The 13,380-nt window shown below is 33.2% G+C and overlaps 1 protein-coding gene across 1 annotated transcript in view; it reads left to right on the plus strand.

The window, feature by feature from the left end:
• LOC150108335 (complex I assembly factor ACAD9, mitochondrial-like) overlaps window positions 1–13,380 on the plus strand; it is a 387,096-nt gene that overhangs the window by 44,763 nt on the left and 328,953 nt on the right. Inside the window, exons 5-6 of the mRNA XM_090415744.1 lie at window positions 2,959–3,059; window positions 11,928–12,075. Of these exons, the coding sequence (XP_090271870.1) occupies window positions 2,959–3,059; window positions 11,928–12,075 (249 nt within the window). The remainder of the gene's footprint in view (window positions 1–2,958; window positions 3,060–11,927; window positions 12,076–13,380) is intronic.

Consider the following 13,380-nt stretch of genomic DNA (forward strand, 5'->3'; position numbering starts at 1 on the left):
TAATAAATATATATATTCCTTGATTTTAATTATTGCATCTTATATTTACACTCAAAACAGAGTGCATCCGTTTTATCCATCTGAGATATTTTTATTGGAAACACATGTAGCAATATTTTGTAATAGTTTTCATGATATGCATAAATAATTTTCTCCTTAACACTAAGGCTTTTCATTAAACATCAGTGCCATATCAGTTTGAAAGCGGTCTCTTCTGATCACTGAACTTCTGAAAGCAAACCTGAGCCCATTACTTGGATTGTTAACTACATGGGAACAGTACTGCTGCTATCAAGTGATTTCTTTTGGTTATCTGAGTGAATAGTGCTTTTGTTTTCTTCCTTCTGTTGGTTGTGTTTTTATACTCCACTGCATGCAAATAGATGTGTTTGAATAGCAGTTTTAAGTGTCTTAAAAAAAGTGTTTGGTCTGTAGAGAAATGCTTCCAGATATCTAACCCTATTTCCCTCACATTATTGAAGTAAACTTGTTGTTGGTAACTATATTCTTCATCCTCAATTTCCTGATATTTGTTTTTGTTTTCTTCCTTCTGTTGGTTGTGTTTTTATACTCCACTGCATGCAAATAGATGTGTTTGAATAGCAGTTTTAAGTGTCTTAAAAAAAGTGTTTGGTCTGTAGAGAAATGCTTCCAGATATCTAACCCTATTTCCCTCACATTATTGAAGTAAACTTGTTGTTGGTAACTATATTCTTCATCCTCAATTTCCTGATATGTGTCCTTGAGGATTGTATTGGATACTATGACAGTACTACATGATTAACTTCTTATTACTAATATCATGTTAACAATTTTCCTCCAGATTAGTCTATCATTTGTCAGAACTCCAATATGGCAGATCTTATATTTCTGTCTTTTAGAACACTTCTAACTGCATCAATCCATTTAGATTATGGTCTGCCTTTCAGATGTTTTTTTTTTTTTCAACCCATCTCGGTATCAAACACCTGTTTTTCTAACCTTTGCTCTTTCATTCTGTTTAAGTGACCACCTTAGATGAGTTCTTCTCAGACATTCCTGAATGCTAACAATGTCATATTCCTTCTTAATATCATCATTATTAATATGATTCTACCTTTTGTGATTGTCATCTATTCACTCCCCTAAGTTTTCCCCAGAACCAGCGTGTTTTATTTTAAAAAAAAGATGCTAGTACCCATTCTTAGCAAGAAAAACTGAAGATTTAAGGGACATGGAAAAGAAACCTATAAAAATGTATTTACCTATATTGTTACATCACACTTAGTAGCTATTGCTGTCTGCTTTTGCCAAAATAGGCAACATCATTGTTGCATGTTTCTTAGAAATCTTCACCTCCATCATTTTTCAACTCCAAGAGTTCATTCCATTTGTTTACATAATGCACATCCAGGCATGGACATCATCCACTAAGCAACTAAAGCAATGCCTAGAAGTGTGCAAAATTCTGCAGAATGGTATCTAAACCATTTTGCAGAATTCTAAAAATATAACAATTCCATCTAAAAAAATAACATATTTTCTTGAATGTAGATGTGGCATGTACCCTAACAACAGTCCTGCATGCAAATCTCTTATTTTGATAATTTAGCCAGTTATACTTTGCACAGAATGAATTCTTTTTTTTGATTAATAGTCCAGCAATTGCCAGTTATTCCTTGCTGTTGGATGCTGATACCATTCATGAACCAAAACAGCCTTTCTTTGTAGTTAACTCTGCACTCATTTTGTCACTTGCTTTTTTCTTTACTGTAGAAAGGGAAAGGAAACCTTTTAATTTTTTACTTTACAGTTATTTAATGTAATTAGAAACAACTGGAAAATAATTATTATAAAAGTAGATAAGGGCAATCATCCATCTCTCTGTTATTCTAAACTACTCTGATTATGCATATAAGCCAGCCACAGTATTAAAATCATGTTCCATATACCACTAATTGGACACTCCAGTCTCACTAATATGCAAATTAAACCCATTCACAGGCTCTTCAAAAATGTCACTTTGTGAACTGTGGACATCAGAGATGTAAACTGAAACCATAGAATTCTAGAACCTCCTGGATATACAGGTTGCCAAAAATGTGCAAACAAAATTTGAAATTATTGCAAATAGCAGAACATTGGTTCACTTAATTACAAATTGTTGGATACTTTGCCAAAGTAATATCTCATGTTACTGGATACCTCATTGCACATCAAGAAGTTGACCAATTTTAAATACTAAAGTTTTTATAGTGTCCCTTGCCATCTTCTGCAGTACTGACACAAAAGTCAGTTTTGACATCATCTTGTACACTGGCATTCCATTTTAAGAGACTTTGGAATTAATCTAAGATGACTTTTCTAACTATGCTAGCTTTATGGAAAGATTTGAAAAATGCTCCAAACACCAACTGTATCCCACAAAAACCTAGTATTTAGTTATTCTGTGCATGTGTGTGCACATGTGCGTGCTCTATCTAGCACATTTCCCAGGCACTTTGGTTACATATCAGTCTGTTGGATCCTTGACTTTTACTGTCTACAGAAATCTACACATACAGGCAAATACAACCATAATCAGTCACACTACCATTCCTTACAGTTGTATACCATTATAAAAGCTTTAGTAACGAGAGCAAAAATTATTTGCTAATGCTCATTATTGTTTGTTAATTGAATAGAAATTTGTTTGTTTTTATAATTATATACACATGATGCTATCATCACTCACTCTGTCATTGATGATATTTAATAATATACAGATTGTCAGTCTATTATTGTTCTCTTATGACGGTATGGCATTAAAAAAAAACTTCAATTTCCAGAGCAGAAATTATTTGTTAATGCTCTTAGTTGTTTATTTGTTCTTATAATTGTATATACTAAGTTAATTCATTTTAAATTAACTTATGAATGTGAGTATCTTATATGAGTGTTTGAAAGTAATAACACTTACTATTTTATTGTTATTTGCAGGCTATTTTGTTATCAGGAAATGAAGAACAAAAAAACAGATATCTTCCTAAGTTGGCATCTGGAGAATTAATAGCAGCATTTTGTTTATCTGAAGAAACTAGGTTCAGATTTTGAGTTTATCTTATTATGACTAGTGATGTTTCTTTCTGATAGTGATTTACACATAGCAAAATTTATGGCTTACAGGTTTTTTTCATATAAACTATTACATCTATATAAAAGTTTCAAAATTTACACACATTTTCCATAAAATTAATGGACTAATGTTGTTAGTACATGTGATTATTATATCATATCATTGTCATGATTTCATATGATGAGTGATATTCAACATATAAATTTGCAGTCTATTACTACTACTTGTGATACACTGCTCTACAAAATTAATAGAACAAAATGGTTTTATTTTTAGTATATTTTTAACAATGTATCTGAAGGTGAATATTAGATATAATGGGCATTCTGAGTATCCAGTTTTTACTGGGTACTTGGGAATTTGGGTACACACTGAACATTACATCATTATCAAATTCCTGTGAACACAAATTATGATAATACTACATGAAAAAGTTACACAATTACTAACTTCCTATTGACAGTTTTGCTGCAAATTATTCTGTTATCTGTCAAGACTCCAATATATTATCATATTTTATATTTCTGTCTTCTGAGGCACTTCTTACTGTATCAACCCCCCACCTCCCAGATCTTGTTCTTCCTCTGATCTTTTTCCTGCCTTCCTACCAAAGAACACTTGTTATGCTCACCTAGGCTGTTTAAGTGACCATACTGCCTGAAATTAGCTCTGTTAACACATTCCTTAATGTGTTAACAATGTCAAATTCTTTCTTATTATTCTCATTTTTAATGTGATACTATCATTGATGCTGTCTGTTCACTCACCTAATCTTTCTCAAAACTCTCATTTCTGTAGTCTCAAGATCAAGAGTTTTATTTATAATTCAGCTCTCAGATCCCTAAGTTAAAATGGTTTGAACATTGTCTTATAGACAGCTAGTTTAATGTTTGACTAATTTCTCTTTTATTCTATATAAATTTATCCAGTTGACTTTCTACCATACCAGCTTTGCTAATTCTGTTATCTCTTTTCATATTTAATCCATTAAAATTGTGCCCAAGTAGCTGAAATGTTTTACCTTGTTCTATAGATTCTCCCTTTAGAATACAGTTGATATTTTCATTGTCTTTTTATTGCTGTTTCATACAGTGTTTATTACAGTAGTTATTCAGTTTAGTAAAGAATTCTAGAGACTTGTACTGGATTTATTTAGAAGTACATCTGTATTAAAGTAAAAGATTGAGATTAACATCTCCAGTTTTGATATCAGGTTTAATACCACTTTACTTCATAATGTGATCCATATAGATGATGAATAACAATGGAGGTAATGTGCTCCTTTGTCTCACACCTGATTTAATATTAAATAATTTAATATTAAATCAGGTAATTCCTTCATTTCCTGTAATTCCTTCATTTCCAGCTGCTGACTTACATACAACTCAAATATAGACTATATATTCCATTTTATAATGTCTCATGTCACACCATATAACTGTAGCATTTTGAGTAGCAGCTTTTCTCTTGGCACCATGTCATATTCCTTTTCCAGATCTACAAAACTTAAATACAGATCCTTGTTATATTCCAATGATTTCTCAACTATTTGTCTTGTGAAAATCTGATCTTAAAATCTGTATTTGGCTTGAATCCAGCTTGTTCTTCTCCATGCTTCCCTTGCAAATGCAATTACTCATACCAGAAAAAGAAGTTGCAATTATATCACTTCCAAATTAATCTGTTCGTTCCCATTTTTTGGCATTAGCCACATCTCCAGTACCTTCAGGATGGTAAGTCATCATCTATACCAGAGGCAGGGAATCCTTGGCATGCTTGCCAAACGTGGCACGGCAGTGACTTTTTTCCAGTACGCAGTCCAGAGCCAACCTTAAAAAATAATTAAATAAATAAATACACATCCAACATCTTCGCTGAGTTGTATATTTTAACTTAGTAGAATATAATTTTATTAAGTAGAGCGATACCAAATAAAAATGCAATAAAGAAACAAATACTATCAACTGTTTTAGTAATAAAAAGTAATAAGAAAATGAAACAAACATCCTATTTCCAAGCCATCTATCTCAGCGATATACTGATGTACAAGTCTTGTTCCACTCACTTGTTGCACCTTTTTACCAGGCAGCCAGTTGTGACGTGACTCCTACCATCATTTTATATATTTTTTTTTGTGTTTCATAAAGAATACCAGTTTTCTAAAGTGTGTGTATATATGTGAATTTGGATTTAATTAAATCGTAAGTCTTTAAAATATGGATCGGAAGTATTTATTGTCAATTTAATGACAACCACTAGCAAAGAAACAGAGACATTCAAATGAAGAGGATATTAGAGAATTTAAATAATACTGGACTGAAAAATTTGGTATGATTAAGAAAGATAATAAAGCATTATGCATTTTATGTTCCAAATTAGTTGTTTGTTGGACTTCTTCTGTAAAGAGACATTTTGAAACTGTTCATAAGAACTTAAGCAATAAAAGTGAGCAAGAACAAAGAGAATTAATTTCTCATTGACTGAGCAAGACAAAAAAACAGTCCAATACATTGATGAAATTTATTTCAGGTAGGCCTAGTTCCAATTTAGTTGCAGCTAGTTTTGAGACTTCAAAAGTTATTACCCAACATGGAAAACAACTCAGTGATGGAAGCATATTAAAGAAGCATGGCTAGAATGTGATCCTTTTGACAGCATTTCAGAAATGTAAAAATTATTCTGCGCATTAAAGATTTGTCTGGGAGTAGAAAAACAGTTAAGGATAGGATACTTAACTGTTTTTCTACTGTTGTTCTGCTGTATTCCTTTCCACCTTAAGGTGAAAAGGAATACAGCAGAATAATTAACAAAAGATTTGGCTTCATGTAAGTTCTTTTCTATTTGTGTTGATGAGAGCATGGGCATTACATCAGCAAGGCTAGCAATCTTTGCTTGATTTTGTAGGGTTGATGAAGTGTGCGAAGAGATGATTAACCTTGAAACACTACCCGAGCATACAGGGATTGAAATGTGTAAAGCAGTTATGAAAAAATTATCTATTCATCAAATTGATATTTCAAAAGTGGTATCTGTCACAACAGATGGTGCACTCAGCATTGTTGGTAAGGAAGCAGGATTTGTAAATCTGTTTGCAAAACATGTTGGTCATCCACTGAAAAGTTTTCATTACATCTTACATGAGGAGACTTTATGTGCATAAGCTGGCCTAAAGGAACTTCAAGAAGTGATGCAAATAGTAACCAAGGTTGTTAATTTCATTTCTGCATGTGCTTTGAATAAAAGACAATTTCAGTATCTGTTGAATGAGGTGGATTCAGTGTACATAGGACTAATAATGTATAACAATGTTTGTTAGTTAGTTGAGGTCTTGTTCTAAAACGATTTGTTGAATGCATGGATGAGATAAATCTCTTCTTGACTAATCAACAAATGTCTTATAAAGAAATGTATGACATCATGTGAGTTTGTAAACTGATGATTTTTGCAGATTTTTGCGAACATTTAAATGACTTAAACCTTAAACTACAGGGCTGTGGTAAGACTCGATATTATGTTTGATGACATAAAGGCATTTGAAATGAAACCAGGAGTTTTATAAGAGGGATGTAGACAGTGAGAGATTTGGATATTTTCCAAATCTAAAAAAATGCATTAATGATCTCCAAAAGGATGAGAAAACAGAACTGCCAATGTCTTCAAAAGCTATTTTTAAATGTCACTGTGTCAACTGTTGAACAGGTCTCTCTAAGATTTGTTAAGTTCAGAGAATTAGAAGAGACTGCAAATTCATTAAATTTCCAGACACTTTAAAACTGAATGAATTAAACTTGCAGATGTTTTTGTGGATAAATATGGATGATTTTGAAATGCAGTTGATTGATTTTCAAAGTAGCTCCATTTGGAGGCAGAAATTTGTTGACCTCAGAATTGAAAAATAGCAATTAGAGATGGAAGTAACAGAAAGAAGTGCAGAAAACGAGGTACTAAGGACTTGAAATACTATTCCAGAAACTTTTGTATGTTTAAATAGACTCGCAACAGCATTACTATCCATTTTTCATCTACATATTCTTGTGAATCATTGTTCTCAGTGATGAACTTCATTAAGTCTTGTAATAGGAGTAGCCTTATAGATGAAACTAGTAGTGCATACATATCTCTACAAGTTACAAAATATACACCTGATATAAATTATCTGTCATCAGTGATGCACCAGCAGAAGTGTCATTGATGCTAAATAAATAAAACGTCCACTATTTTTCTTTCTCTAGTTTTGGTTTGATGTTTTCTGCTAAAAATGCTAAAGATTAATTTCTGTTTAAATATTATATAGGTAAAATAACATTTTATTTTATCTGTAATTGTTATGTATTACTCATAAAGGATTAAGAATCAATAAAAGAATATCTTTCATTTCATTTTCTTTTATTGTGCTTTAGTTAAGTAAAGTGATTATGGGATTGTGCACTGTAATATATTGGAAAATCTTAAAAACTTATGTGTAATTGATCTTTATAAAAAAAAAAAAAAAACTAAAAAATTCAGAATTATTGTTTATTTTGCTGGTGTTAAAAATTGCATCTTTAAATTGTGTGGTTGTATATGGCAGTTAGAATTATGCTTAAAGGCAAATAAAAAATATCCATCCTATCAACAGGGTAGAAGGACTTAAGTAAAAACTCCATCACTAATTTTTACATTCATTCAATCTTACATGACTTACAGTAATCACTCTTAAAATATTATTTGTTTTTTACCTCTCTAGTGTGATTTTTGATTATTTGAAAAGGTTCTCCCATTACTTAAGACACCAAATAATAATATGTTCTGCAAAATTTCGGTTGACATGTGAGAAACATTTGCATCAAATATTTGGCGATTTTGGCATGCACACTTAAAAAAGTTACCCACCCCTGATCTAGATGATTCTTTAAGATGGCAGACCATCAGATGACTTCAAGCCATGCAATTGTAGGCAAACGTGTCACATTGGCTTAATGTGTCATGAGGTATTGTCTTGGGACTGTGAGTGCAGTTTTAGGAGACAGGAACCATTACAAGCAGAGCTGGCTAAGGTTATGTGAAGGCTATGTCAACCAGAACAGACCACTATCTGGCTCTAAGAGCAAGATGGAACCCTACAATCCTGTCACCACCTGATTCTTGAGGTTGTTGAAACCACAGGTGAAAATATTTCCAAATGGACTGTATTAAGAAGACTCAATTCAAGTGGACTCTATGCAAGGAAGTCAATGGTTTGTTTCCTATTAACCACAAACTGCTGTAGAACTCATTAGAACTGGTGCGATAAATGTGTGACTTGGAGCTGTGACAAATGGGTACAGTTCTGTTCTCAGATGAGCCCTGTTTTAGCTTATAAATGGATTCTAGATGTTTGATCTGGAGAGAACAAGGAATGTAGTAAAATCCTTCCGACATCAGAGAAAAGAACATTTACAGTGGAGACAGTATTCTTGTGTGGGACAGAATAATAAAGTAGCTGCACTCCCTTCATGTTTTTGACAAGTATTCTATAACTGTTTAGAGGGACTGAGAGCAGATCCTCAAACCCTATGTATGATTTTTGTATGGATTGGCCCAGTTTGTTTTTTCATGCATGAAAATGGCATCGCCCAAATGGTGTCAGTATCTTGAAATTGAAGATATCCAGTGATCTGTGACTAGCATAATCACTAGACTTAAATCTAATTGAACATGTATGGTACACCTTTCAACATTCTATTACATGCTGACAGCCACCACCTTGGTCACTCAGTGAGCAAAAGTCTGCACTGGTTTCCAGAAAAATGGAATTTTTTGAAACATAATCTTATAGATCCCCCTTATAATCATGCATAGACCACCATTGTAAGGCCTATATAGCCATTACAGAGGACATTATGCCATAATCATGTTACATGATCACATTCAAGCATATTGTGTCTACTTCTATAATGTGATTTTTTGATAATTATTATATACCCCTCTGTAATCTCTCTGTCCAACATTTCTTCCTGTCTCTTCATTGTTATTATATTGTACAAAACTATACCAAATTTTTTTCTGCTTCATTGCAAACTCCACAAGTTATCCCACATTTTCTAAGCATTTTGTTAATTTTGTTGAGCAGTGTATTTAAGTAAAGGACCAATATTTGCATGAAACAGATAGCAAAATGCATTTTGTATTGATAATTTATTGTCTTTTTTACATATATGAAACAATACTATTTAGTGTTCTAAACTTTATATAAAAGTTTTCAAAGAACCTCTCCTCTCCTCCTAAAAATCACATTCAGTCATTTCTCCTTGAGGTTGCACAACAAACTAATGATTTGTGTGAGATAAAGTAAAGGGAATCAATCCTCATCATTGTCTGATATGCAACCCCAAAGAGTGTACAGGATACTATGACAGAGCAACATGATTCAATTTTACGTACTACTTTATTCTGATAACAATTTTCCTCCAAATTAGTCTACCACTTGGCAACACTCCAATATTGGCAGATATCTTATATTTTTGTTTTCTAAGACAGTGATTCACTGAAAACTTGTAGGGATTCCCCAGTGCATACAGACCTTTAATCACTTGTGTTAGAATGTAAATTATGAAAAAAAAAAAAAAAAAAATCTGTAAATGGGGAAAATACTATCTAGTTGAAGAACTTGCTGGTATGAAGAAATGAACAACCTGAACTTTACCAGATCAGGTCACAAAGCTTGGTCACTGACCTGAACAAAAAATTAACAAAACCACGTAAAGCTCCTGTCATTGATGGCATCCTCCCAGACTTCCTTACTCACCTTGGCCTAACATCTAATTTCCTTTCCTTAATATTAAACGATGAATAACTCTCAAAATCTCAAAAAGGAATTAGAGATAACCAAGGCGACATGAAAACTGGAGAAAAAGATATCCTTGATGTATGAAGTAATTATTATTATTACTATTATTACGGGCAACTCCAGGGAGTCATTAGACTCATCGAGGGAGGCCCCAAATCATATTCATCACAACTATCTGACATTCATACAGTATCTATCATACCTCGCCTTAAACTCATTCACTGTCACAGCATCCACTACAGACTCAGGGAGTGCATTCCACTCATTCACTACTCTAAAAGTAAAGAACCCAGCTCTAACACCTTTACTAACCACACTTTTGCCCAGTTTCCATGGATGTCCCCTAGTCCTCCCACAACCAGCCCTGTTCTCAAAAATATCTTCTGAATTAATTTTATAGAAACCCTTCAGTAATTTGAATGTCTCAATCATATCTCCCCTCCTCCGCCTATCAACCAATTTTTGCAACCCACAAATCCTCAACCTGTTCTCATACGGTTCATTCCACAGACCTGCTATCATCTTGGTCACTCGCCTCTGGATCCTCTCCACATCCTCCCCATCAAGAAGAAACCTAGGTGACCAAATCTGAGCACAGTAGTCTAGATGGGGTCTTATCAAGGCTCGATAGAGAGGAACAATAACCTGCTTGTCTCTGCTTGTCAACGTATTCTTCAGCAACCAAGTGATTTGATGAGCTGTTTTGGTCACTTTTGCAATGTGTCCCCTAAATTTCAATTCCCTATCCACCAACACTCCTAAATCTCGTGCCTCATCAATTTCCTGGAGCAGGGTTCCACCAATGCAGTAAACTGCCTCCAATCTTTTCACCCCAAAATGCATAACCTTACATTTTGCCACATTAAACTGACATCCATTCTCCTTAGCCCAGACCTCCAATCTATCCAAATCATCCTGCAAAATTTTGACGTCATCTGCATTCACTATTGCCCTACCCAACTTCGCATCATCCGCAAACAAATGAACTGTTCCTCTCAGATCATTTCCTATATCATTTATGAACAAATTAAACAGCATTGGTCCAAGAACAGATCCTTGTGGCACACCACTAGTCACAGGCCGTCTTGTGGACTCTACTCCCAAGTAAACCACTCTCTGATATCTCTCCGTCAACCACCCTCCTATCCATCTCACCAACCCTATGTCCATTCCCATATGCTGCAATTTACTGATTAGAATTCCATGTGGAATCCTGTCAAAGGCCTTGGCAAGGTCCAGTAGAATCACCGTAAACCCATTACCCTTATCCAGTTCAGCCGTCACTGTGTTATAATACGTGAGCAAGTTACTGAGGCATGACCTACCCTTACTCACCTTAATTACTTCAAAACATTGTTAAATGAAATAATCGTTGACAGCACAGTGGTAATAACCACTCAACAGTCATGCAATCAGGAATATATATATATATATATGTGTATATATATATATATATATATATATGTATATAGCCTGAAATGTGGAAAGGCAGCAGGAGTAGATGATATTTGACCAGAAATGCTCAAGTATGGAGATGTAAAATAGTTACCATGCATGGTAAGACTATAAATCTTTTCCTTGATTACTCCCTCCCCCACTCCTTCTTTGGAGGCATCAGGAACTTGTATTTACTCCCAGATAATGCTATCGATTGGTTGTCTGAATTTTTAGTCTGTTTATAGTTTTGTTTATTAATTTTTTTTATTTTTCCCTATACACTAAATAGGTAAATGTAGTGTTTTCCAACTTAAGTCTTTCAATTTATGATGGGATCATCAGAACAGAACTTCATAATTCAAGGAATGACTGTTTATTTAGCATAATCCTATATAAAAATCATATCTTGATTGAATGGTATGCTGTGTATATGATTGCTTGCTCATAAATGAGTTTACCATAATAAACATATCAATTATACACTTGTAAGCTGTATAATGCAAAAAAAAAAAAAGATTGTTTTGTTTTGTAGTATTGTATACTCAGAATCCAAAGTTTGACATGCACATTTATTTTATGTTGGTACAGTGGATCTGATATTGCAGTTGTTAAAACAACAGCATCTTTAAATGGTAGTCAGAGTTATCTCCTCTCTGGTGAAAAGATCTGGGTTACCAATGGAAGAATTGCAGACATTTTTCTTATCTTTGCCCAGATAGAAGTGAAGGACCTTGAGGTATTTGTTACATAAAAAATTAAATAAAATTGAATATACTAAATAGTTGATTTTGACACTGAAATTTTAAATTCCTTAGAGTTTTCTTAGGATCCATAATTTTTGAGTGATATGCAATTTAATTTTTATTATATTATGAATCTGTAGAGTATTTTTTTATAGGTACTAAGTAATATTTCTCTCTCTCTTAAGTGTTATATTAATGTTTAAAGGAAACAAGAAATAGCTAAGACACTTGCAGTATATCTGATTAAGTTATACATTATTGATATATTGTGGATGTTTTTTGATTTATGATGCAAAGTATATAAAAGTGGAACAATTCTGATATAGTATCCATTCAGGATTATATGAACAGACTATGTTGGCAAAAGCAAATAGAGATTAGTTAAATGTTGCCAATTTTGCTTTTTTTTTTTTGCAATTGAAGAAATTGCAGGCTTATATATATCATCGGTGTGATTGTATCTCAAAGTTACTGAGGAGGATAGGGATTTAGGGATGAAGTGGACAAGTTTATTATTTAAAAAAAAAAAAAAAAAAAATCTCATCCATAAAAGGTTGGAAACCTATAGTACCATGAATTTGCATTAAATTATCTGAAAATCATGCTCTGTATATGTGTACATCTTGAAGCCAGTTAAGACTTCCAGTAAGCGTCTAGTTTTGCTCACACACACACACAACACCAATACCAGTGTGCTATAGGTTTTGCGGCTTCTCATGTGAATGATCAATTAAAAAAAAAAAAAGTTTCACATAGGAATTTGAAAAATCATCTGTATAATGATATTCACAAACATCTTTGTACCAGATGGATTCAAACCCAACTTGTAGGTTTGTGGAGTGGAGATTTTATCTACTCAGTCAGTTAGATATACACTTTTTCTATGTGACTGTCACAAAAAGTTGTAAACCTATAGCATTAATATTAATACCTTGTGTGTTACTTTTATTTGATATTTCTTTTTTATATTTTTATTTACTTTTATGCATAATCCAGGAGCTCTATTCTGGAGACTAAACATGGAACTTTTTTCAATCCACTTTATGCCCCCAGTAATTAGGGTAGCGGTCTCACACCGAGGTTGAAATAAAATTAATTTTATCTGAATTCATCTTTCATGCAAAGATCATGACAAACTTCTGTGTTCACAGAAGTATTCAAACTTACAACAAACTTACCTGTTCATTTTTTTATGTGACTTCCACCCACAAAATGTTTTTTTAACCTATAGTACCTTAGTAGAGCCTCTTAGCTCAGTTGGTATAGCAAAACTTTTTGGTGAGAAAAACCTGGTTTTT

This window comes from Typopeltis vanoorti, chromosome 3 (genome assembly GCF_054136105.1).
Source record: "Typopeltis vanoorti isolate ZY-2024b chromosome 3, IOZ_Tvanoo_1.0, whole genome shotgun sequence".
NCBI classification, from domain to species: domain Eukaryota; kingdom Metazoa; phylum Arthropoda; class Arachnida; order Uropygi; family Thelyphonidae; genus Typopeltis; species Typopeltis vanoorti.